Source organism: Arachis hypogaea, chromosome 14 (assembly GCF_003086295.3).
Source record: "Arachis hypogaea cultivar Tifrunner chromosome 14, arahy.Tifrunner.gnm2.J5K5, whole genome shotgun sequence".
Classification (NCBI taxonomy): domain Eukaryota; kingdom Viridiplantae; phylum Streptophyta; class Magnoliopsida; order Fabales; family Fabaceae; genus Arachis; species Arachis hypogaea.
This window is the reverse complement of record NC_092049.1, coordinates 77916267-77944058: the sequence shown is the minus strand read 5'-3', so window position 1 is coordinate 77944058 and position 27792 is coordinate 77916267. Positions and strand designations below refer to the sequence as shown.

The following is a 27792-nucleotide window of genomic DNA, read 5'->3' as shown; positions in this document are numbered from 1 at the left end:
CTGTAGGGATCTTCTTGTTTCTCCACCTCCTTGGTGCCTTCTTCTTTGTTCCTTTTGATGTTGCCCTGCTCTTTGTGACCTCTTCTTTCAAGGAAATTTTGTTGCTGGTCTCATATGACTCTGGTGGTTTAGGTTCCTCTTGATCTTCCTTGGGCTGTGACAACTGCCGATTATCCTGTTCATCAACCAAAGGGGTTCCCAGGTGTACGGCTTGTGCTTCAATGCTTGTTTCTTCCACCAGTGCTTTGTCGTGCTCTCCCCTTGGTTCCTTGCTTTTCTGATCTGCTTCTTGTGAGGGTTTGAAGACATTGAATGCGAGTTATTCGTCATGTATCCTCAATATTAGCTCTCATCGCTCCACATCTATGAGCGCTCTGGCTGTAGCTAGGAATGGTCTTCCCAATATGATTAGGTGAAGGTGACTCTCTTCTATTTCTACTATGACAAAGTCTGTGGGAAGGAAGTAGTTCCCAACCTTCACTAACACGTTTTCCACCACTCCTACTGCTTGTTTTTGAGTTTTGTCAGCCAGCCTGATGACTACATCTGTGGGCATTAGCTCATTGATCTGCAACTTCTTCATAAGGGATAAAGGCATTAAGTTGATGCTTGCTCCCAGATCACAGAATCCCTTATCAAACATTGTTTCTCCTATGGCACAGGGGATGTGAAAACTCCCTGGGTCCTTCCTTTTTGTAGGCATCTCTGGTTGAATGAGAGCATTGCACTCCTTATTCATCACTATTGTTTGCCCTCCTTTGAGTGAGCTTTTCCTGGTCAGCAGCTCCTTCATATACTTAATGTATGAGGGCATTTGTTGGAGGGCCTTGATGAATGGTATGTTTACATGGAGAGATGCAAACATGTCAAGAAACCTTGAGTATATTCTCTTTTCTACACCACCCTTGAGTCTTTGGGGAAAAGGTGCATAGAGTCTCAGCAGCTCCTTCTGTGAAATTTTGGTTTCTTGGTGATCCTCTTCCTGTTCCTCTGCTGATGTATCTCCAGGTTGTTCTAATGGTTTGTTTGGCTCTTCCTCATTCCCCTTATCACTTATAGTGACCATCTTGCAATCTTTCCATCTGACCTTCTTTGCTTCACCTCTCGGGTTCTTCTCTGTGTCACTTGGGAAGCTATCAGTAGGTTTGGAAATCTTCTCAAAGAGGTATCCCACTTGAAATTCCAGCCTCTTGATGGTGTCTCCTTGGTTCTTGATATTGGCTCGCACCTCCTTCTTGAACACTTTGTTATCTTGGATTTCCTTACATATGCCTTCAAGTAGAGTCTCAATCCTTGATAGTCTTTCTTTCGATGATGGTGAGTTGAGATTGGAGGGATGAAAGGGGCCATTTTAGCTTTGGTATGGATGTTGAGGTGTGTTGTTAGGTGGGTGCTGATATGATCTCTGTGTGGAATGTTGGTGAGCTGCATTGTAGTTGGGGTTGTGGCGTCTCTGATCTTGGCCTTGGTCTTATTGATTTTCCCACCCAAAGTTTAGGTGGTTCCTCCAACCAGGATTATAGGTTTTGGAGTATGGGTCATGGTTCTACCTAGGTGGATTTCCAATGTAATTGGCTTGTTCCTGATCACCCTCTGCTTCTTCATTCACTCCTTCTTGAGCTGCTGTTGAGGTGGTGATTACTGCTACTTGATTCCTCTCCATCTTCTTGGTAAGGTCAGCCAGCTGCTTGGTGATCATCTTGTTTTGAGCTAGCAGTACATCCACATTGTTTAGCTCCATCACTCCTCTAGTGTTGCCTCTTTCAGAAGCATAGAAGTAGTCATTCTCAGCTACAGTCTCAATGACATTTATGGCTTCTTCAATGGTCTTCTTCTTGTTCAGAGATCCCACGAATGAGTGGTCTACTGCCTTCTTTGATTCATAAGAAAGACCTTCATAGAAAATGTGTAACTGCACCCATTCATTGAACATATCTGGCGGGCACCTTCTTGTCAAGTCTTTAAATATCTCCCATGCTTCGTAGAGAGTCTCACCATCCTGTTGTCTGAAAGTTTTAACTTCAGCTCTCAACCTGTTGATTCTTTGAGGAGGATAGAATCTCGCCAAGAACTTGTTCACCACATCCTCCCAGGTTGTTAAAATCTCCTTCGGGAAGGACTCCAGCCATTTAGATGCCTTGTCCTTGAGTGAGAAGGGGAATAGAAGCAGTCTGTAGGTGTTAGGATGAACACCATTAGACTTCACAGTATCACATATCCTCAGGAAGGTGGTTAGATGTTGATTGGGATCTTCTTGAACACTTTCTCCGAATGAACAGTTGTTCTGAACAAGGGTGATGAACTGTGGCTTTAGTTCAAAGTTGTTGGCATGTATGGTTGGCCTTTGGATGCTACTTCCACAGTTTCCTGGGTTTGGATTGATGTAGGATCCCAGAACTCTTCTCTCTTGCCCAGCATGATGCACTGGGCCTTCTCTGCCATGGTTGTGAGCCTCTTCTTCATGATGGTTTTCCATATTCTCATCTATGTCTGGTTCAAAGTACTTTTCCTCTTCCTCAGCACTAACGACTCTCTTTCCTCTTACTTCCCTCCTCAATCTAAGGAAGGTCCTCTCAAGTTCAGAATCAAAGGAAGTTGAAGCACTGCTTCTTCTACCTGTCATACAACCCACAAGTCACAAGCAAGAAAGATAGATGCAGACAGTATTCTCTGCAGAAATGCTGTTAGCGTGAGTGATGCAATATATCAAATAGTTAGTGGCTCAGTGAACTAAATAGTAAAAAAAAATGTGCACATAACACCACAAACGGGTAAAGGGTAAAGGGAAGGAAATAACTAAAACTGAAAGTAAATTACTCAAATGAAATTAAATCAAACAAAAGAGAAAAAAATGCTCAATCTAGTTATCCACCAATTTAATCATTGTTGATGCAAAATCAATCCTCGGCAACGGCGCCATAAACTTGATCCACGGAAACTTGTCTCTCAACAATTTCCCTCGGCAAGTATACCAAATTGTCGTCAAGTAAAAACTCACAATAGAGTGAGGTCAAATACCACAGGGATTGATTGGTCAATCAACTTTAATTAGAGGAATGTTCTATTTGAGCTAAGCAGAATTTAATGTGAGAGTTGCAGGAAATTAAATGGCAGAAAGTAAATAGCAGAAAATGTAAATGCTGGGAATAAAGAGCTGAATATAAATGACGGAAAGTAAATTGCAGAATCTTAAATGGGGAATGGGGAATTTAGCATGAAAGTAAATTGCAAAAATTAAAGAGAATGGGTAAGATCAGAAATGGGGGATTCATTGGGCTTAGGAGATGTTGCATTCTCCGGATCAAGTACCCTAAAACAGTAAAGAAAAGGTCAGTGAAACTGGCCGAAATGCCCTGACATCAGGAGGTGAGGTTGGACAATTTTGCATAAATGAATTGAAGGTTTGCTCAAGTAATGATGGCTCTTGATAAGTGGAGTATGAACTATCAAATGCTTTCTGGTTTTGATCCTCCCATCCACAATGTGAATCATTGTTGAATTTATCAGAGTGTAGATCATTTTGTGGCATTGGAGAGCAATCTTGCATGAATTCATTGAAAGCATAATCAAGAGATGATGTCTCTTGCTGAATAGAATATGGAGCAGTAAAATCTCTTTGGTTTTGACCCTCCCAGTCACAATATGAGTAGTTGTTAGATTCATTAAAATAGGATTCATTTTGTGTCTCTAAGAGGTGTTCATACTCTATCATTTCTTGTTCGTATTCCCATCCACCATTAGCATAATGACATGAATCATTTTGTGGTGTTGGGTAATATCTCATGAAATTGTCTTGCTCATCTTGCGGCTCTGAAGCATATCCCCATTGATTGGATTGCTCAGAATTTGTAATTTCTTGGTGATATTCCCAGCCACCATTAGAATAATGACTTGAATCATATTGTGATGGTAGGCAATATCCCATGAAATTTGTTTGATCAAAAGATGAATTAAACTCCATTTGAATTTTGTAAAACGCAATCACCAATAAAAATTGAAATTCATGTCACAGATGAGAATTTCTTAGTGAGGCAATAACTCAAACACCTTGGTATCAGCCTAGAACAGAAAATTAAAAGAAAAAAAACAAAGAAAATGCTTAATCTAGACTTATCACATATTTAATCATTGTTGATCTAAATCAATCCCCGTCAATGGCGCCAAAAACTTGATGAGAAAAAAACGATTCCACATAAACCCACCAGCAAGTGTACCGGGTCGCATCAAGTAGTAAAACTCACAGAAGTGAGGTCGATCCCACAGGGATTGATGGATCAAGCAACTTTAGTGAGGTGATTAATCTAGTTAAGCTAACAGTGGTGAATTGGGTGAAACTGTATTGACAGAATATAAATTGCAGAAGGTATAAAGTGCAAAAGGTAAATTAGCAGAAACTTAAAGAGCAAGAAACGTAAATTGCAGCAAATGTAAAGGGAATTGGGTGCTGGAAAATTAAAGAAGCTGTAAATTAGAACTCAGGACAAGTAACAGAAAGGAAAAATTCACTAGATCATAGCTCTCAGAACAATTGCAGAAAATGTAAATTATAGGGAAGTAATCAAGCTCAATGTGAACGGAAATGTAAAATTGGCAGAAAGGAAAGTTGCAGAAGAGAATTGCAAGAAACTGACATTGCATAAGCTAAATTGAATTCAATACTGAAATGTAAAAAGTGCAGAAAGGTAAAAGTGTATCAAACTATACTAAGCTCTCTAGAGTCTCTAATCCTCCAAGAGAGCTCTGGAGTCTCTAATCCTCCAGCGTTCTATTCTACTCCTACTCCTACTTTCCGTGAAGCCTCCCTCACTAACTGTGAACTAAAGTCTTTTTATAGGCATTCCTAAATTACAAATGAAATTGAAATTAAAAACAAATTACAATTCAAATGAAATTCCTTTTCTAACTGTTTCTTGTGCCTTTGAGTGATGTCAATGGGCTCTACTTGCTTTAAAGTTTCAATGGGCTTGGAATCATATCAATTGAGCCAGAATTTCACTTCTAGGAGAGCGTAGCGTTCATTCAGAGAATGGGGCACTTTTATACCCACGCGTACGCGTCCCATACATGTGCGCGTCCTTTTTGCGTTTTGGCCCATCCACGCGTACGCGTCACCTACGCGTATGCGTGACCTTCAGGTTTTTAGCTTGTGACGCGTACGCATGCTGTTCGCGTGCGCGTCCATAGTGGCGTTCACCAAACGAGCGTAGCGCTCGAAATAAGAGCGCTCTCCACGCGTACGCGTCCTTCTTCAGGTATGTCCCACCGACGCATACACGTGCTCTACGCGTACACGTGGTTTTTCAAAATTGCAGCTTCGACGCGGGCGCGTCATGTACGCGTGTGCGTCAGTGTCAAAACTTCAATCCCAAATTTGAAACTTGCTCGAAAACGCTCAATCAAATAACGCAGCGCTCTCTTTACAAATGAGCGCCAATTACATCCACGCGTGCGCGTCATGCACGCGTACGGGTGGGTCTTCAAAAATCCTTGCCCGACGCGTAAGCGTCCTGTACGCGTGCGCGTCGCAAGAGAACGTAGCGTTTGAGCCCAAAGAGCGTTCATCTTGTTTGAATCATGGGTCATGCTTTTAAAAGCGTGGCCTAAGGCTCCAAAGCGTGCTCAACTTCTAAAGTGTGCTCCAAAATTCTTCTTTTCTCCTTTTGAGCTTATTTTATGCCTTTTTGCTTCTTTTTCCACTTATTTTCTACAAAATTTATCAAATCAAAAGATCAAAGCAATATACTATTTAAGCACTAAAATACTCAATAATTATGCATTAATCATCAATTTCTTGTATGAAAAAGCATAGAAAATATGCACAAGATGGCATGTCATCACTCATGAATTGCAATGATTAAATGAGATTATGCTCTTTTATGGTCCCTTTTAGATAAGAAAAAAAATGTAAATGATGCAAGTCATCAGGTACCCATCTACTGTGTTCTTTAACGTTCGAGTTATTCTCACTCCATTAAAGAAAAGGCGTATTACAACAGCGCAAGAGACGAGCTATACCTCGGAAGTTCATCTACACAAGAACAATTAGGGCCACCGTGGGGACAAGTAAAATAATTCCTACTCCCCTCAAGTTCATAAAACTTGAATTACATTCAAATTTTTTAACCAATTTCAACAATTTTGTTTAATATTTTATTTAATACCTTTTATCAAATTTTAATCTATCGTAACTTTTTATAAAGTATGTACTTTATACGTTCGAATTGCTTCACTTTTACATATCATAATATTTCACATCTCATAATCGATCAATGAACCAATCCGAGAACAAACTCGGCTTTCAACCAATTCGAGTACAAACTCCCCTATCAATTTTGCTAACTTTTTCAAAGCTCTCTACTTACACAAATAAAATTATATATTTTATTCACACATACTTTTGTATTTATATTTTCTTTAACTAATATTTATTAATTTATTAGTTATATTCAAACTTCAATATATGTTCTATACTTTGAATAATTCTTACAATTAGTATACCTTTTTTCTCTCTCTATTCTTATCTATATTTTTGCAAGACAATACTCATCGTTTCCTATTTCTATTACTAAAGATCATTGATTCTTGTGTTTTTATTTTGAAAAAAAAATGAGAAAGAGACATCCTATATTAGGATACAAAGCCATTCATTTACAATAATGACATATAACAACCATGTCAATTGAAATTTTATTTCATCATGTATTATATTCTTATTACTTGATGATTTCATTTATACTATTAAATGACAGTAATGATGAGTTCAAATCTTAAAATTGAATTCCATCAAAAATCAATTGTATATAACTATTATATTATTCACTTTATGCTATTAAATTTTATGTTAATATTTATTTAATGCAGAAAGTTAAGCAAAAAATAGTTACAAACATGCAAATTTGCTAATTTTGCACAAAGAATATACCTCGTAGCTAAACAAGATTTATTATATTATTAAATGACTAATTATTTTATTGCTTTATTATCAAGTTAATGCAGATTCTACGAAACAAAGTTATCATATTAACAAAAAAATTAAGTAAGTCACATTTGGTATGTATAACATTCATGTATCGTCTTCTTCTCTATAATTATCAACTTTCAAGGTATATTTTTCTACTTTGAACTCCACTTTCAAGGTATATTTTTCTACTTTGAACTCCTATACTTTTACAATATATATTATTCAATATATGTTGCAATTTTATACATATTTATTTTCTCAATTTATCTTATTCATGTCATATGACTTTCAATATAAATTGTAAATATTCAATAACTAATTGCTTTGAGCGAGAAATTTATCAATAAGTTGTTGTGGGTTGAAAAAATTTCCAAGACAATTAATCATTATATCCTCATATCATACAATCGATTCCGTCAATGGATATCTATCTCTGAACTTTTCAATTCACATACAATCAAATGCTATATGCATGTCATGAAAAATTGTTCTCAAACAGAAAAATATCCCCCACATAACTATCTTGATTGAATGACTCTTACTACTCAATTATTTTTTGAATAAGTGCCGACATAATAACCTGACTAAGTTTGGGGGCTCACCATATCATTATTCACTTATCTTTTAATCGAGTTATAACTCATTTTATTTTCTAAGCTTAGCCTAGATCATATGATCAGCTGACAAAGCTTAGGAACTGTGATCCGTCACCTTATAACTCGGTTTTTATTGTGCATTATAAGTCATAACTCGACTTTATTTGCCTTCATTCTAAGTTTATAACAGACGATCTTAATAACCATTATTCTGATTTAATGACGAACGGTCATAACATCAACTCTATTCATCAACCCTATGCCTATAAAGGCACCAATTTCTATATCTCAAAAGGGATGAACATGATAAATTCTATTTCATGTTTAACATTCTATTATCATAGAATTCTTGTACCTTTTAAACACTTACTGACTTGAACGTCAGAATATCTTTTACGGATACCCATCTACTGTGCTTTTTGACGTCTAAATTATTCTCACTCTATTAAAAAAAGACATATTACAACAGCACAAGAGACGAGCTATACTTCAAAAATTCATCCACACAAAAATACCTTCCAACATATAGGTCATGCTTTTCTAGCAGTGCAATGTAATTATTCTTTTCTAGAAGTGATATAACTCGGATCGCCAAGAACATGAAGTATGGATACTTGTAAAAGGTTACAACACTTAAGTTAATAGGGAATGTCTTTGGTGGGGAAAGTATAATATGGTCCTTAAAGCACCATGTACAAAGATTCTTGATGTAGGGTCTAGATTGTTGCAGGACACAAGTTATTGGTATTGTTAAATTTGACCAAATATTAAATATAATTGTGAACCAGTACATGAGATGGTCTGATTGAACCTATAATTTAATGACCGAATTTTTTTTGTTGAAAAAGGCTTTTGATGGGTTTTTTTTTTTTGTTGGATTTGGCCACATGGACTGCACCCACAATCCATCTAAAAAATATTGTAAAACAAACCCATATCCTCAAAAATTAAATAAATAAAAAAATAAAAATTAATTATTTTTAAATTAAGATAATTTGATTCATATATGATAAAAATTATATATATATAATTCTTCTCATTTTAAAAGAATTTTTTAAATAAAAATATTATATATATATAAAAATAGACCACTAAATTAATTATTATATATTTATATATAGTAAAAAATTTATGTACACTTAATTTCAGAAAAAATTAATAATTGAAAGTTGTTAGATGATAATTTAGTGTATATTTGGATTAGCGTTGTCAACTAGAGATTGAATGAAAGTAATTTTGTAGAATTGATTTTGGGTAGAAGTAAGTTTGTGACAACATGATTTATGTTTGGCAATTTTATACTAAAATTAATTTTGATAAAATGAATATTATTTAAATAATATTAGTTAAAATTACTTTTAGGTAGATAATTAGTTAATTATTAAAAAAATATAATATTAAATTATAATATTATTTTTTAATATATTTAATCTTTTTATACTTCTTTTAGTATATTTTTATATAATATTTTTTATAATATTCTATTCTAGTATGTTATAATTTTTTACTATTATAATAAAATTAATATCTATTTATTAAATTAAAAATAATATATAAAAATAGACAATTTTTAAAGTATTTTTAATAATAAAAATTAATATTTATTTATTAAAATAAAATAACATATAAAATAATATATATTAGTATTCTTTATAAGTACTTTCAATAATCTTATTTTGTTTACTATTTTGAGTTCTAATTTTTTACTAATTATGTTTTTATTATTATTTATGGTTATTTTTTATTTAATTTATCATTTCTAATAGGAACAATAATACATATTATAATAAATAGTGAACAATAATTATAATAATAAATTTTACAATGTTAAATAAAAAAATATTCTATAATTTTTTTAGTACTCTCAGTATTTTTTATTTAGTATTATTTTGGAAAGTAAAATTTTATTACTTATAACTCTATTATTATGTATGATCAATTTTTTTATTTACTTTGTCGTTTTTAATAAAATCAATAATTCATATTATAACAGAATTACAATAACAAATTTAATAAAAAATTAAAAATAAAATATGAAAAAAAATACTAAAAATTGATAAAAAAAATTAAAAATATTTGGAATGACCTGAAACAAATCTGAAATTTCTTTTGAAAAAAATCTATTAAAACCAATAATGATCATCAAAGATAAACGCATATTTAACTGAACGCAGAAGCAAAAATTTCTTACTTCAAGTAGACGTGCTTTTAGGTTGCAAAATCACTTCTACTTTTAGAAAAAAAGGTTGCCAAACATCAAAAACTTAAACGTACTTTTATCCTCTTCATGGGCGTTCGCCAAACACACCCTTAGTCAAATTATTTAACTATCAGCTATTAACTTCACATAAAGTTAAAGACTTATGTACATTAATTTTCATGTGAAGTTAACAATTAAAAATCGTGAGTGATTTAATTAAATTTGTCAAATCATAAATAACTAATTTTCCACATTTTCACATACATAAATGATTAATTTTCAAGCAAATTATTTAAAAAAATATTTATAAATAATTGAAATATGCATAGAAATGAGGCTCTCTAGCATATCATTTATAAATTTTTATTTCCAGAAATAACGATTGAATTAGAACTGAATCATAACCCCTCAATCATAACACAAGGATGTATCTCATTATCAATCCATTGACCACTCATTAGAATTACACAGACATGCTTATGAAGCAATTATTATATAAGACAATAATCACATTAACATTAATTAACAATTACTATTTTACTGGAAATCATCTATTTGCACAATTAAAATAAACTAATGCAGAGATAGACAATAGCCACAATCAAAATAAACTAATGCAGAGATAGACAATAGCTTATGAATTTATCCTGATACTCAAATTGATACAATTGCAATCAAGATTGAACTTTTGGTTAGGAGTTATCTCATTGTCTAATTATTAAAATTACTTTTATCTTTCGACCATGATGAAGACAATTGCTTCACTTATATATATATATATATATATATATATATATATATATAAAACAAAGCATACATAGTGAAGACAATTGCTTCACTTATTTTCTTGTTCATATCAATGATATAATAGTATATACACCAAGAGAAAAATACAACACTCTAAAGCAAATTTTTAAATGAATATTAACAAAGTAATAACCACACCAATGATATTCTGATCTTTTTGTAGTTAGCTACATAGAAAAACAAAAAAAGAAAACTTATGCTTTAAAACATGCAAAGAATTTGGCTGGTGTACGACCACTACTACAAAACTTTGCAGTTATTTCCTCTAACTCGATAAACTCTTCCCTCTTTTGAGCTTTAACCATTGCCCTTTTCTCTTCTGCTGACCTATGAATATCAGCTATCTTATTCTTCATCTTTTCTGCATATGCTGCTTTCTTTCTTTTCAAATTTTCCTGTTAAAACAATTTTTTTAGTAATGTTATGTGTTAGTTGAATACATACAAGTCTTAGTGAAATTTAAAAAAGCATTCTCTTTGCAAATAATAATCTATGTATAGTTAGAAAAGTTGATGACCTCAATTATCTTGAGTTGTGCCTCCACTGAGGTTTTCTTTTTACTCTCCCACAATCCAACGGCTGAAAGCTTCTTGTATGCTCTGTTTGGTCATTTCACTTTCATCAAGCTCAGTACTCAATAATAGAGAATGGAGTTGAAAATTTGTCTCAATCAAATTTACATGGGTAGGTTTGCAAGTGAAGTATATATATATACTACCTTCAACTAAGGGTCCATTTCAACACTTCAAAGTGATGCAAATAACAATAAGAAAGCTTTCAAGGCAGTAAAACTTCAACAGAGAACCTCATTGCTTTCTTCCAAAATGTATATGAGAATATCAAGTTTTTAAAGCCATTCTTGATGGCAAAATTAAAAGCAGTGTAATTACCAATGGAACCAAATAATTTGAAACCAACGAAGATATCAGACTATAATTTTGAGCTACTTGAATGTTTGAGAAATTAGATTCTAAACTTTAAAATAACCACAAAAAAACCAAGAAACATGAGTGATAAAAAATTAGGAATTTAAAAACTCCAAATTGAGGAAAAATGTGAAAAAATGTAAAAAGACCTAATATGCACTGATGGATGGACTTGGCCATGCCGGACTTGAAGATGAGAATATGGAGGCAGCGCTTGAGGAAGTTCTCGACAGTGAGAGAGAGAGAGAGGATGTAATCGAGCTTGTTTTGCGTCTCGTCGAGGAGGTCGTAATGGAACATCTTCAGAGGCTTGGGCATTGCGACCAGATCTGGAGAGGCGATGAACTGCGGTGGCGACGGCAACGACGACGGCGAGGCGAGCTCTCTCTGTTTTGCTCTTCTCTCAGATCTCCTCAGCCAACGGCACTGAGTCCACGCCCAAACTGTGCTCTGAGTGCTTCACATCTGCTGGATCAAAAGCAGAACAAGCGGCAGAACTTGCCGGGAAAGATGACGCAACGATGACACCGCGTGGATTTGACGCGCTATAGTGAGAGGGAGCTGGCCTTACGCTTCAGAGCTCCAGCATCGCGGTGTTTCTCCTCCATTGGAATCGAAAAATTCTGATTAGGGTTTTGTAGTTCAATCACTCGATCTCCACCACCGTAGTGCGCCGTCTCCTTCTATGGATTCTTGCCAGTGATCCCAAGTCAACTTAATCCTACCTGTTAATGGATTTTAGTATTCTTTTGTAATAAGAAATTCTAAACCTTTTTAAATTTCTCCCAACCGTTACTTTGCTTTATTTGTGAACTATCCCATATATTTTTGATTATTTGAGTTTATAACCTGGTCTTTCAAGATCCAAATTATTCTTTTCCCACTGTAGAAAGCTCCAAGTTAATACATGTAAACTTTTCTGTGATTCTTTTTTGAGACAAAAAATACCTTTTGTTCCTTTCTGAAATCCTTTTATAATTGAATAAGATAAGTTCGTTACACATCGATCGGATATTGGTGAACAACTGAACATTGAATCATAATAATTGAAAATAATCTTAATGTCCTTAACCAGTTTATAATGTATATATCCGTTTACAATCTAAGTTTACTGCTCATTACATTCGAGATATAATGTACCGATCAATTAGTGTTTTGATTGTTAATTGAATTATTAATTTGTTTAATTTTAATGTTGTACTAGCTTCTGTTTACGTACTTATATTAAAAAATAAATAATCATTTCTGACCATGAAAAATTTAAGCGCTAACAAAATTTATTCAAAAAAATTAAACTAATTTTATATTCATGAAATATTAATTTTGTTTGTCAAAAATATCCATTTATTAAATTTTTATTAACCTTATTGAAAAAGCATGTCAAATTTTTAAATTGTCTTTATTATTATCTTCAATCTCTTAAAACAACAATAATCAAAACCACTGTCCTATTTTTCAAATTCTAAACTTGTTATCCTCTTCCATCACTAAAAATTTAAAAAATACTATTATAAACTATTTTATATTTTTTATTTATAAAATTATTTATTTATTATTTTATTAGTAGCAAACTTAAAAAATAATTATATTTATAAATTTTCTTTTCGTATAAATATTATTGTTAAATTTTGGCCCTCCACAATTTTGTTTGAAGCTTTGCCGGTGACCACACCAAATTAAAATTAAACAAAAATGGTGACCTTTGACTCTCTGGAACAAAAGAAAACCCACCTCTTCCACCAGCAGCATAACAACATATGAAATTTGCAAATCAAACCTTATTAATTGAAGAACCATAGAAGAATGACAACCCAAAAAAGGATTGGAAAAGTGTTATTCCCGACACCGCCGTAACCTGACTTCCAGCAGCCGTACTCTCCAGCCGCCGAATCTGGAGTTGCATTCATCACAAAGAAATGGCGATAAGCTTTCAAAATTAATTTTCACAATAATCGAATCATCAAGCCAGACTATGGTATTAATAGCCCTATCAAAAAATTAAATCTATCAAAATCATCAAAGAGCCACTAACTGCACCACCCAAAACAAGCTGAAGAAGCAACAACCTCTTCCCCAACTCAACAAAAGAAACAACCTCTTGCTTTGCTCTCTGGAACATCCCTTTGCCCTTTACACCTCCATCAAATTCAATTCAAATTAAAAAAAAAATGGTTCAGAACTGTTGCAGTGATAGTTATAATTATGGAGGCATAGTTGTTGATTATTGTGGTGTCGTCGTAATAGGGATTGAACACGTACTCGGAATCGGGGTGGCGCTACTCCTCCTTCTAGCGACATTGAGGATGACAGCGAGAAGAACTTGTCAGCGACACAGAGTAGCAATCAGAAAGTCCAGTGGTTAAGGTGAGACAACGAGGTTGGCGAGAAGATGCAGATCTGGCAGCAACATGGTTGGTAGAGAGAAGGACCTATTAGCGGCAGAGAGTAGCAATCAAGCAACCCAGTGGTCTCGTCGAGACAACGATATTGGCGAGAAGTAGATCTGATAGCGCTGAGGCTGGTGGCGAAGAGGTTGGCGGCGACGAGGCTGGCCGTGAAAAGGCTAGTAGCGACGATCTGGGGAGTTAGAGGTGACCGAAGGCAGTGTCACTGGATGATGAGCTTGCCGCTGTGATTGAGTGAGAGAGGCTAAACTGTGCAAGAGTGTCGACTGGAGAATAAGGAGGATGAGGGAGGTGATTCAGGTGAGTGAGGGAGAATGAGAAGGTTGAAGGAGCTGGGATAAAATAAAAAGGGATAATTTGGAAATTTTCAAAAAATTGTAACGAAGTTCATTTAAAATTTAATGGATGAGTATTTTTGACAAACAAAATTAATTTTTTATGGGTATAAATTATAAAATTAGTTTAATTTTTTTGTAATTAATTTTGTCAATATTTAAATTTTTTATGATCTGACTATTTTTTCTACATTAAATTACACTTTAGTTGATATTATATTTTAATAATTTAGATTAGAATTTATTTATTTTTTTATATTTATTTATTATTTTATATATTATTTTAGAATAAACGGGTACCCAAATTTTATATCACTAATAAATATATTTTCAAAATATATGAACAAATAAATTTCTAAACAATTTAAAAATATAACAAAAATAACTAAATATTAAATTAAATATACATTCTAAATAACCTTAAATAAGATTTTATCACGACTTTTGCAAGCAATAGAAAAATGAGACCGTTCCTTGACTAATTTTATGCCAAGTGATTTTTTTTTATTTTGAATAACTCGGTTTTTTTAAAATGTATAAATATAAGTTTTAAAATCCGATTCGGATGCAACATTTTATTTTCACCTTCTAAATAGATCTCTAAAAATAACGACAAACATTTAAATCTAATCACATTAAATACAAAAATTATTTATCACTCATAAAAAAATATAATATTTGTTATTTTATCACATTTCCAAACTATTCAGACTTATTTGTCATTTCTATATTCAAATGTTATTTTTGTTGGTGATAAACTTATTACCATTTTTGGGAGTTTATCTTATTATTTTATTATAATTTATTTTAGTTAAACTAGGATCCAAGTTCGTAAACCGATTCTTCACCAGTTCGATTTTCAGAAACTTGGTTAGTGGTTAATCATTTGTTTTAAGTCAAATTACAAATTCAAATTCAAATATCAATTATGAAATGAATGTGTCCCTCATCATAGTCACGTTCAAGTCCACAATCAATACACCGAAAGATCAAACCCGAGAAAGCCGGCCCTCAACTTCAGTTTCAAATATATAATTCGTTACAAATACACATGTTGCTGTCAATAACACATGGTTGGTACCGTGGAGTAGTTGGTTTCTGCAATAACACGAGTATATAAACTCAACTCACTGCAGAAAATAAAATGAGTTAACTACTCAATCTAATAATACATGAAAGATTTTGTAGTTCAAAAAATAATCCAAACGAGAATGAAGGTCATAGCCTAGCCTCGTTTTTTTTTTTAAGACTATATTATCAAATAATTAACATCTTTTGCAGGTCATAAACTATTTTGTCAGAAACAAATTTTCTGGTTCTATTTTGGTGGTTTGCTCAAAGGAAAAAGATAAAATACAAAATAAAATGTAATCACACTAGAAGCAAAAAGGTCAATCCCCGCAACAATGATATAGCAATACTCACATTGAAATCAAGAACCAGCCTTTGTCAACTTGTTGAATATGTTTCCATAAAACTTCTGCTCCTTTTTGTTATACTCCTTAACCTTCTCCTTCAAAGTCTTGTACTCCAGCTTTACCTCCCTAGTTGACACACACCGACAACAATTACATGGCACACACAAACACGCTAAACTCAATCATTAGAAATTATTTGTGAAAAAACAATTTTCCCATCTAACAATTACTTTTTCAAACAGAAGGCAGTAATTCAGTGAAGGTAATTAATTACCCTCCATAAATAACATCTGAAGCAGGCTAAAAGCAAACCCACCCATAAAGATTAAAAACAGCAGAATATTCAGGGTACATACCTATTGTCAGGATCAATATCAAGAGCTTTCTTAATGTCAAATTCAGCCAAATCCAAATCAGCCAACTGCATATATGCCTGGGCCCTTCTGTAAAGAGCTTTCACGTTGGTACTCTCAAGCTCCAGGACCTACCATTCCGCGTTAAGTCATTACTTTTTTTTCTTTTTGGTCAGAGGCTTCTAAAGGAAAGTAATTTCAATATGAGAGCCTGCAACCAAACCTTTGTACACAATTTCTCTGCTTCTTTATATTCTTTTAACTTCAACTTGCAAGCAGCATTGTTCAGATTGCAGGCAACCTTCAAGGTCTTGGCCTGTTTTTTCTCATCAGCGCTGAAGGAGGAATCATATTCTATAAACTTTACTGCCTGAAAGTTCCCTAAACAAGAATCCCTCAGATGATGCGTTAACATCTACAGCCGTATTTAAATATGTACCTTGACATTTATTACCTTATCATATCTTTTGGAAGCTCTTACATATTTACCAGCTTTAAATAATACATTTCCTTCTTCTTTCTTCTTACCAGCAGCTTCAATTTTCTCTTGAGTGTTCAGATCCCAGGACTCCTTCTCCTGAAAGAATATGAGAATTAATTGCGTTAAAATTCCAATACAATGGACATACAATATCCAATGGATAAAAAATGAACAGGTACACGAGCACGTAATAGAAAGTATAGTGTAAACCATAAAAATACGAGTTACATAACATTGTTCTTATTTCAACTCCTACCAAGGATGGAAGTTTCTACCAAGCCAGAATTTTGTTGTGTTAAGCAAGAAAATGACAACTGAAATTGTAATTGCCCCAACCTAGCTCCAGTATTTGGAACTGATTTTCATTCGATGATGGAGAGAACAGATAGACTTGACAGTGCCTCAGATAAATATATAAACAATGTTGTAGTACTCGTACTGAATGGACAACAGTGCATTGTAATTACATCTATGTACTTTAGATGCTTCTATTAAATGTGAAGACAGACCGTTAGGTACAAAGTGCAAGCACAGAAATGAACATATCCCAAGCTATAAAAGTGCTGCAATATGTACAAATTGCCTTGCTGTCTCTCCAGTATTATTCAGCCCCTTGTGAGCAGCCATTTGCTATGTTAGGTTGTTGGTTTTCGAAAGATAGCAACACATTTTGCAACTATTTTACCAAAACAAGAACAAATAAAAATCCATGCACAATGGCAGTTAACTCTCTGTCATCGGCTCACCTTCTCGAACGAAACTAGCTCCACCTCATAATACACAGTTGAGTTAGGAGGAACAACAGCCAACTCTTGCTGGGATTCTGCCGAACCGAAAGCATACTCAGGTGCAATAGTCAGTAATGCCACTTCACCTTTCTTCATGGACATTACACCTCTATCAAGCCCATCAATGACTTGCTCTGTTTCAGATTAAGCATCACATCACTTGAATTCCAAAAAGTAAAAATGAAATATAAGGCGAAGCAAAAACCCTGGCATATTTCAAAGTACCTTCGTCTGTTCTAAATTGAAACAGCTCCTCTTCATGGCCCTTTGTCACAAAGACAGTGCCATCTTTCAGCTTACCAGTCAGTTTCACTGGTAAGATTGTACACGAGAAAGAAATTATTAGAAACAGTGCAAATAGAGACTGGCTGAATGATAAAGCAATCAAGATTCGCAATGATTAATAGTCACCTTTCACAACAGCCCCCTCATTTGGCCGCTCATATCCTTGCCCTTCACTGAGTATCTTCTTCACCACTTTCTTGTCATCAGTTACCTCAGACACAGTCTTCCAAGAGACTAACTCGAGAGTAATCTGCAATGTTGCATTTGGTTGAACTGCTCCTTCATCACCATCTGCTGGCTTCCCTTTCTCACCAAATCCATCTACAAATCCAAGAAATCAATAAAATTATCAATTAAGTAACAAAGTGGAGAACATAAAAAATATTATTGAATTCTTCTAAAGATGGTGACATCGCCAAATTGTTCTGTAGACAACTTACATTGTGGCTTCACTGTCAAAATAACTTTCTCTCCCTTCTTCATGGTTTTAACAGCCTTTGACAATGCAGGACAATAGTGACCTACCATTGATTAAAAGATAGCCTTAGATATACCGCAAATGGAAACAATATATTACTGCCGACAGAAATTAAATGCAATTACCCTCTCTGACACTGAACTCCACTCCATCAGACTTAGCCACAGCCTTTCCATCTTCCAGAAGAACCTCATACTTAACTGCATTACCAACCAATACAGTATCAGTTACGGCTAAGCTAAATAATGCAAATAATGCAGGCCTAAATCAAATGAAATAAACTAAATGATAAATATCAATATACCTAATACTTCATCAGGATCCTTGGGGTTTTCCCATCCTTCCCCCTCCTTAAGTATTTTCTTAAATATACCACCATCCTTACATATGTCCTTTACACTAGTCCAAGACAAAAGCTCGACATCAAACTGGAGTGTTGCATTCGGAGGAATAGTTGGAGGTGAGCCAGATGCACCATAGGCTAGCGCAGGAGGGATGGTGAAAAGAGCATTTTCCCCCTTTTTCATGGTTTTAATGCCTTCATCCCATCCTTTAATTACTTGCCCTGCACAAAGACGACATCAATTACAAACACTTTCAACGGATAACTGAGGTTACTGACATGCAATCTTCACACCAGTTCCACAAGAGTGATGACGGTGAACCCCTACTCGACACCGTATCATTGAAAAACCTTTTATAACTACAAACATGTACATACTATAAACAGAAATGAATGAAATGGTGCCTTATGTAGCGTTCACGGTGAACCCAGGTTCATAGTAAAAGCTCATTATCATTTTTCCCAAATTCTGCATGTGAATTGTTAATCCAAATAATACAAAATTAACTGAAAGCAGCAAAGCATGAAGCCGTTATTTTACCAAATCATGCCATTCATACACAATAAAACATATTACCCACCCATTCAAGGTTTTTCATGAAAACATTCCCAGAAATAATTCAAGTCAAAATCAGAGGCTATATAGCTTCAAACTCTCATGATACCAACACCACCAAAACATCCAAAAATATTCAAATAAACAAATAAGAGCACATCACTGACCTTGTCCGAGAGTGAACTTGAAAGTGCTATCCCTATCGCGGCTCGAATCGAACTTCGTTCCATCAAGCAGAGTCCCCGTGTAGTGAACTATCAATTTAAATAAATAAATACAAAATAAGATGACAAAATAAATTAATAAATGAAATGAAAATGTAGAAAAAGATTAAATACCTTCGACTTCATCACCAACTTCGGGGGTATCCCAGCCTTGACCTTCCTTGAGGAGCTTCTTCTTGAGGCCTTGGTTTCCGATCTCCTTCTCCTCGCCCACCTTTAGGATTGGGTCCTCGTCGGGGAGATCAAAGTCTTCGTTCATCTCCTCAGCTTGGGGCATGTCGAAGTCTTCTTCCATTTCGCTTCCTTTTCTTCGGAGAATGAATTTTGACAAGAGGGAAGTGAGTACAGTTACTGAATAAAGAGCGAGGAAAACGAAGACGAGGGGTCTTAAGGGAGTGAGTATTCTTACTGAATGAATAGTGCTGTTGGGGTTGAAGGGGAGAGTTGACGAGGTTCTAGAGAGTTCCACGACGAAGGGTTTACCTTGGAGGGAGAGATGAGTAGGGGTGGCAAAGCGGGCCGGCCCGGTGCAACCCGTCCCGCCCCGCCTAAGCCCGCCCCATAAACGGGACGGGCCGGCCCGTTCCGCCAACTAAAATGGGTTCAAAATCCTAGCCCACCCCATTTTATGGCGGATTGGCGGGTTAGCGGGCTAGCCCGCTTCCTTTTTTTTTTTAAAATAAAATTCATTAAAATTAACCAAAAAATAATAATTAAAAAATTAAATACAAATAAAAAATAGTCAAATTATAATATAATTTTTTATCATTTTTTTTAATTTTTAACTTCAATAAAATTGTTCAAAATAATATTTGTCAATAGAATCATCTTTATTTTAAAAAATAAGTCACATAATTTGAGCATGTATGCGAAATTATAAAATAAAATAAATAAAATTAATAACTAAAAGAAGAATAAAAACAAAAAATGAAAAAAAAGTGTTTAAAAATTCTATAATTATTAATTTCATAATAGTAATCACTCTTTTATTTAATAAAAAAAATAAAAATAAAAATCTTCGGCCCGGCGGACCGCCCCGCCCCGCCCCGCCAAAACCCGTCAATTTGGCGGTGCGGGTTTGGCGGGTTTTTTTAATTTGGCGGGCTCCAAATCCTAGCCCGACCCACCTTTTTTAGCGGGTTTAGCAAATCAGCCCGACGGGCTCGACCCGTTTTGCCACCCCTAGAGATGAGTGACTCTGACAATGTAAGTGCAAGATGAGAATCAAGGGTCAGGATGTTTCTAGACAAAGGGTCTTTTACCTTTTTTTTTTTTTGTCTTTTGTTTTTTCGTGTGTAGTCAAAAGGTCTTTCTTTTAGAAAAATTAATCCCTCTTCTTTTCCTTTTTCTTCTTAGTTTTGACCGAAATTATCCTAATGTGTGTTTAAACTTTTTAAGTTTTTAAGGGAATGTTTTACAATGCATTTATTTGTGAGAACATGAGAAGATAAGACATTGAAAATAAAATTTTAAAAATAAAAATATAAAATTTTAAATTTTTATATTTTTTTGTGATAAACTAGAATAAATTATGAAAATTTAATTTATTATCATTTTTTTCACTCAAAAAAATTAAGATAAAAAATATAATAATAAAAAATATAATTATGAAAAATTAACAAGAATAATAAATAAAAAATAAAAAATAAGTTGTGTCTCTTATGTGTTCTTCCTGTTAGGATAGATACAAAATACACTATTCAGGACTCTAACACACAATATCTCTGTCTATATCTCCTCTGTCAAATACAATTTGTGTCTCGGTGTCCCTGTCTCAATGTCCTGTCTCTGTAAACAAATACTCAGATTTCAGCTTAAAGATCCAACTAAATCAGGAATTAAGTAAGTTATCTAAGATATTCAAGTTCTAAATCTAACTTTAACCTATCATAACACTTCATTTTCTGTCTCCTCTAATCCTCCAAATCACCGGTGGAATCATCCCCTCACACCTCCGTCAAAAGGGGTCTCTCAGAAAACATACACATACAATTCAAGCAAGCAAAATACAGATAGAAGTGCAATTACAGCAAGTAGAACAAGTAACAAATAAGCAGAATTAAGCAATTAAGCAAATCAAAACAATACACACTCAAGCAAAACATACAAATGCACATGATGTATGTCTGTCATATGGTTGATGAGTCTCATCTATCGGTTATATAGCCAACCCAACATGTCCTGGTAGCTAACCATTGGACAGTCCCTCTGTAAACGCATCCCCAATCCCTGGAAGATATGTTGAGGACTTGTGTGCTAGATCAACCGGCAAGCTGGGATCATTATATGCCGCTAGTAGAGTTTGCGTACAACAACAGTTACCATGCGAGCATCGGAATGGCTTCGTATGAGGCTCTGTATGGAAGAAAGTGTCAATCCCACTATGTTAGTATGAAGCTAGAGAGTCAAGTTTCTTGGGGTCTGAGTTAGTAGCTGGGACTATGGAACAAATTAAGAAAATCCACAACAAAATACTTACCGCTCAGAGTCATCAGAAGAGCTACGCTGATCAGAGACGGAAATTATTAGAATTTAATAAAGGAGATCATGTATTCTTAAGAGTTACTCTAACTACAGGAGTGGGTAGAGCGATCAAGGCAAAGAAATTGAATCCTCATTATATCGGTCCGTTTCAAATCCTAAATAGAATTGGACCGGTGGCATATCGAATAGCTTTACCATTGCATCTTTCGAACGTACATGACGTGTTTCATATTTTGCAACTTCGAAAGTACACTTCTAAAGCCAGCCACATTTTAGAACCTGAATCAGTTCAATTGAAAGCGAATCTGATGCTTCAAGTGACTTCAGTACGAATTGACGATACCAGTATTAAGAGATTGCGCAGAAAGAAAGTTTCGTTGATAAAAGTTGCTTGTAGTCGAGCTGAAATTGAGGAACACACTTGGGAACTTGAGTCATAAATGAGAAAATACTGCCCACACTTTTTTTCAGGTAATTGAATTTGATTTTTGGGGGGCAAAATTCTTAATTAAGTGGGTAGGATGTAAACTCTATGAAATAAATAAATAATTAGCTAATAAATTAATTATTAATCAAAGAAATTAGGAAATTCAATTTTTATAGTTTAGAGAAGTATTTAAAATACGAATTTTGACACTAATTTTAAAAATTTTCTCCCAAAATCGGGCCAACAGGTTGAACCGGATCCATATTAAGCCCAAGAACCCAAGCCCAATTATATAAAAAAAACCCTTCCCCATTGTTAACAACACAGATTTGCATAGAGAGGAAGAGAGAGCATGGTGATTTGGGGGAAAACTAACGCTATCACCGTAAACTTTCAATCACTCGTATCTCTCAATCTAGAGATCCAATTTGATGAGCCATCAACGGCCACGTGTTTGTTTCAAAATTCTCTTCAATTCTATTCGAACAAAGTAGTAAGAAATTTGCATTTTTTCTCCAGTTATTTTGCTCCTCAATTTTGTGAATTTTGTGTTTCGGTATTGAGAAATTGAATAAATTTGATGGTTTAGGCAAACTCTAGCAGCGGATAATCATTAGGGTTTGTCCAATTGATCTGTGGATAAGGTAAGAAACTATTGAACCTTTGTAAATTATTGAATTAGTGAACCCTATGATAATTATAATGATATTGTGTGAATTAGATTATGTTCTTGTTGATTTGGAGTTCAATTTGGCGATTTGAAACAAAGTTCGGGTGATTAAGCTTGAGGAATTGACGTTTGAAAGCTTGGAGCTTGTGAAATGAGAGGTTTTTGAGGTGTTCCGAGTTTAGGAAGGAATCAGTCAAGGTATGGTTTTGATTTCTCATAGTTAATGTTTAATGTCACATGAAAACTTAGGCTAGAAAATCTTAAGATAAGAATGAACTGAATGAATTATTGATGGATTGTGTATATGGTATATGATGTGTGTATATAGGATGAATGAATTTGTATGTGTTAGATTATATATTTGATAAGTAATAAAAATAATGAAGATTGTTGATGGTGAGTTTGTGAAATTGAATTGAATAGATTGGTTGAGAGATGTGTGGTCCGATTTTGTAAACGATTTGTTATTGGAGTTAGTTGGTTTTGGAAAAAGATTTAATATTGGAATTGGTTTGATTTTGAAATGATTTGATACTAGGAATGATCTGAATGATTGAGATGTCTTTGGTTTGGTGGTTGGGACCCTTGAAGGGTGGCAGAAGTTTGAGTTTTAGAAGGGACGTTGCCGAAATTTCTATAAAAATTGAAGACTTGATTTAAAGTGTTATGTTAAAAAAAGAAAAGGGATCATTATGTGACATGTATATTTTGATACAATTATTGACCTTCTGTTATGCTGAGAATTGTGATTGAAGTTGAGATAAGTAAATATTGAGATTATAATAGATGAGGTGATGATAGTGATAATGAGAATAATGATGAATTTGAGATTTAATGAGATATAAATTGATGAATGATGATAACATTGAGAATGATGAATTAAAATTCTATTTGGCTTGAACAATTGAGACATTGTTAACCCTCTATCGTAAGATGTGACCGGAAACTTTAACTTTCCGGGTTCCCCCATATATATATGAATTTGAGCTTGGGTTGTTTCACCCATGGATAAATTGATCTTGGAATTTTTCCATGGATATTATTGAGCTTGGGGATGCGCACACAGAGGGACTGTCCAATGGTTAGCTACCAGGACATGTGGGGTTGGCTATATAACTGATAGATGAGACTCATCAGCCATAGGACACGTATATATCATGTGCATTTGTATATTTTTCTTGAGTGTGCATTATTTTAGTTTGCTAAATTGCTTAATTATGCTTATTTGCTACTTGTTCTACTTGCTGTAATTGCATTTCTATTTATATTTTCCTTACTTGAATTGTATGCATATGTTTTCAGAGAAACCCCTCTTGGCGGAGGTGTGAGGGGGTTGTTCCACTGGTAGTTCGGAGGATTGGAGGAGATAGAAAGTGAAGTGTTAGGTTAAAGTTAAATTTAGAACTTGAATACGTTAGATTACTTACTTAATTCCTAGTTTAGTTGGATCTTTAAACTGAAATCTGAATGTCAGAGTTCTAAGAAGGCTTTTGGCTTTCTCGGAATCTTTTGTATTAACTATGTGGGCACATTTACTATGCTGAGAACCCTCGTTCTCACTTCATACATATTTTTATTATTTTTCAGATGCAAGTCGAGAGGCACCTCGTTAAGCGTCTGAAGATCCTCCTTACAAGCAAAGAACTGTCTTTTGGGCTGTTATATTTTGTTTTATGTAAGAACTGCGACTAATTAGCCACTTAATTAATTAAATTAAATTGCCCAAAATAGGATGCAAAAATTTAGAATGTTAATTAGAAAATATAAATATGATATTTGGACTCAATAGATTTTTCTGAGTTGGAAAATATAATTTTCGGCGAAAAATTGCGTAAAAACGCAAACCGGTAAATTAATCGGCAGTACTGACTTAAATCTGTCTGGTACTGTGCAAGGATGATGAAAACAGTGGAAAAGCTTAAAATAATAATTAGAATTGAAAACTGTGCACTAATTTTAAAGGTTTGGTCCAAAGTTGGGCCAAACGGGCCAAAAATGCTAACGGAGTGGACCGGACCTAAGTTGGGCCCAAGTCCAACATATAAATACACTCAAATGAACCCATTCAGCTCATAACACACCCTAAAACACAACCATAGCAGCTGCAAGTGAGAAGAGAGGAGAAGAGAGAAAATACTATTCACCACCAACTTCCGGTGGCCATAACTCGAGCTACGGTGCTCCGATTTGTGTGTTGTCAGTGGCTACGTGAAGTTCTTGCCGAGTTCGTTAGTTCTATCTAACTTGTGTAGATAAGAATTCAAAATTTCCTCTCCTTTCCTCTAACCATTAGTGAGGGGTTGTTGGATTCTATCCCAAATTTCAGTGGATAAGGTAAGGTTTCTTAAGAACCCTTGTAAATTGATATATTGTGAGTATTAGATTTTGATTTTTATGAAATATATGATGTTAGTTTGAGCATTGGTTCCTGTTGGAGTTGCTTTGGATATTTAGAAGCATTGGATTGTGGTTGAAAGCTTGGTTTGGGCATAATTTGGTGTTTTTCACATTTTGAGAATCGGCCAAGGTATGGTTTCAGTTTCCTCTATGTAATATGTAATATTTCTGGACACTTAGGCTAGTGGGCTTTAGGATAGGATTGAATTGATTGTTGAAAATTGTTGAATTGTTAATGTATGATGGCGTTGTTAATTTTGATGAATTGTGATGTTGAACTTTGATGTTGTGGTTGATTATTGAAATTGAAGTTGAGAATGATGATTTTGAGTGTTGATAATATATTGTGAAGCTTACTGATGTTGATAAATGATGAGGGTAAGGAAATGATGCTTTGAGTGTAATAATTGAGAATTAGAGGAATGTAAATGAGAATTTTTTGGTGAAATTGGTGAAATTGCATGTTGCTAAGTTATGGAATGATGAAAAGGTATATGATTTAGGTACATTGGGACTATTTTGAAGGTGAAATAAGTGATTTTGGATTGAGAGTTTGGTAAAATTGAGGCTTAAAGGTTTTTGGTGAAAAAATGGATTTTTGACGAACTTTGGCAGATTTGAATTTCAGTTTTTGAAATTGAATGAATTTTGTATCAAATTAAATATAATTTAAAGAGCTTTAAAACGGTAAAGATTTCGTAGAAATCGAAATTTTATAGAAAAAGATATGATCGTTGGAAGTTGGAGTCAAAAATGATTTCTAAAAATCATTGATGCACTGTTTTATGTTGAGATTGTTGAGACGCTATGCGCCTAGCAAGGATGGTGGTTAATCCCGCTTGTCAAGGTCATGACGGTGGCGTAAGGACGGTAGTTAATCCCGCTTATGTTGAGATGTGAGGTCTGTGGCAGAGTATCCCGCTCACATCCTTTTGGATCACAAGAGTGTGCAGGCACTATATCCTAGACCGTGGGCCAGGCACGATATCCCAAGGGATTCCCATTTATTCGTGACCGAAAGGCGACATCTCCATGGAGATGTGTCGGGTTGGCAGTTGAACTGACAATGTGATATCACAGCCAAATAGGACAAGCATTCATCATGTGCATCTTCTATCTGTTTGCTTGCTTTGCCGACTTGAATTGCTTGCCTAATTGTATAATATGATTATTTGCTTCTTGAATTTCTTGATATATATGTTATATTTGTGCTTTACTTGCATTGTTATTACTTGTGTTTTCTACTGGGATTGAGGAGGTTCGGAAGGTAGTGGCGATGGGATCGCGTGGCATTTAGGCTGGCAAAGGTTGTGGGACAGCAGAGAATTACTAGATTAGAATTCCACTAAGTTAGATTCCCTTATTTCATTATGGTTTTAAGTAATGGTTATAAATTTACTTATGTTTTAAGCTTGAATCTCATGATGGATATGAAGTTCTAGGATTGCCTCTGGCACCCTGGAGTCTTATATCTTACATTACTGGGCATTGTTACCATACTGAAACCTCCGGTTCTCATTCCATACTTTGTTGTTATTTTTCAGATACAGGTCGTAACCCACCTCGGTGAGTTACGTGATGGTGACAGAGTGGAGGATCTTTATCTCATTTTAGAGTCATTTTGGTCATTTTGATTAGTTCTCTCTCTTTTGTATTTATATTTGCCTTAGAGGCTTATGACGTAGTGCAAACCATCGGCTTAGAATTTTCCACAAATTGAGTTCCATTGCAAGTATAGTCCAAGCCAACGGACAATGCTCACAGTCAAAGTTTGAATTCAAAACAATGTCACAATTTAAAACCAATTTAATTTCGGGAGTTTCAATTCCCGGGTCGTCTCTCAAGGACACTTGAGGCTAATGAGTGTGCAATCTTGGTTGTAAGGATCATGGAATTTTCAATAAAGGGATAAACATATAAAACAATAAAAAACATGCAAAATTGTAATAAATGAACTAATAAAGGAATTAACGAAGTGACTATGCAATATAGACAAGTAAAGTATAAAAGGAACTAATGTAAATGTGTATGAAGGAATTGAAGCATAAAAGGTATCTTGGCTTGGAGTGAGCTAAGGGTCCTTTCCTTGTTGGAACCACAACTATAACAACTAGAATGGATCAATCTCACTTGATTAACCCTCACATCAGAGAGTAAGTTAAATGAGCATAAGTGTTCTCAACCCACAAATCCTAAATTGCTAGCTAATTACCTTAGCAATAACCTAACGTTAGTGGGAACAAGAACAATTAACAATCCAAGAATTGACACTAAATATTGGGTATTCCAACTCTAGGAACCCAATTGCTCACTTTTCCCAAGCCAAGAGACAGAAAACTAGCCCAAAATCATAATTGACATTCTGTCGAACACTTGGTAGGCAAAAACCTTAATCATGGGAAAAATGAGGAAAAGCTTGAAACCAAAAGCAACAAATGATCTCAATCAACAATAAAGACTCAAGAAAGCATGTAACAAACATCCATCATCAAATTCATCAACAAGAAATAGAAATTGCAAAAGAGAAGTAAAATTGAACTATAACTTGAATTATAAGAAAGAGTAAGGACAATGTAACTATAAAGAGTAGTAACAAAGAGATACTTACAATGGAAATTAGCAAAATCCAAGATCAAAATGGAAATGGCACTTGAATGT

The 27792-nt window shown here is 34.4% G+C and overlaps 2 protein-coding genes and 1 long non-coding RNA gene across 5 annotated transcripts; 1 reads left to right on the top strand and 2 right to left on the bottom strand.

The window, feature by feature from the left end:
• Positions 1-10658: 10658 nt before the first annotated feature.
• Positions 10659-14211, bottom strand: LOC112742392 (uncharacterized). Its single transcript, XR_003171891.3, has 5 exons — positions 13750-14211; positions 13268-13381; positions 11640-12215; positions 11082-11163; positions 10659-10959 (listed from the first exon to the last, which is right to left on the bottom strand). It is a non-coding gene; the product is annotated as an uncharacterized lncRNA (long non-coding RNA).
• Positions 14212-15131: 920 nt separating this feature from the next.
• Positions 15132-19705, bottom strand: LOC112742389 (peptidyl-prolyl cis-trans isomerase FKBP62). 3 transcript variants are annotated; one of them, XM_025791627.3, is made up of 14 exons: positions 19566-19705; positions 19271-19464; positions 19100-19186; positions 18338-18598; positions 18159-18233; positions 17996-18076; positions 17682-17876; positions 17496-17582; positions 17229-17404; positions 16456-16578; positions 16225-16371; positions 16005-16132; positions 15656-15774; positions 15132-15360 (listed from the first exon to the last, which is right to left on the bottom strand). In XM_025791627.3, exons 2-13 carry the CDS (start codon positions 19449-19451, stop codon positions 15663-15665), a joined length of 1653 nt encoding a protein of 550 aa, XP_025647412.1. In that variant the 5' UTR covers positions 19452-19464; positions 19566-19705; the 3' UTR covers positions 15132-15360; positions 15656-15662. The 3 variants fall into 3 exon arrangements, with proteins under 3 accessions (XP_025647412.1, XP_072070282.1, XP_025647411.1); XM_072214181.1 differs by having other exon boundaries at positions 15132-15328; positions 19566-19688; XM_025791626.3 differs by having other exon boundaries at positions 15132-15328; positions 19271-19628.
• A 1892-nt stretch (positions 19706-21597) lies between these two features.
• On the top strand, positions 21598-22080 carry LOC112742691 (uncharacterized). The gene has a single exon (XM_025791925.1). It carries the CDS (start codon positions 21598-21600, stop codon positions 22078-22080), a length of 483 nt encoding a protein of 160 aa, XP_025647710.1.
• The last annotated feature ends 5712 nt before the right edge of the window (positions 22081-27792 follow it).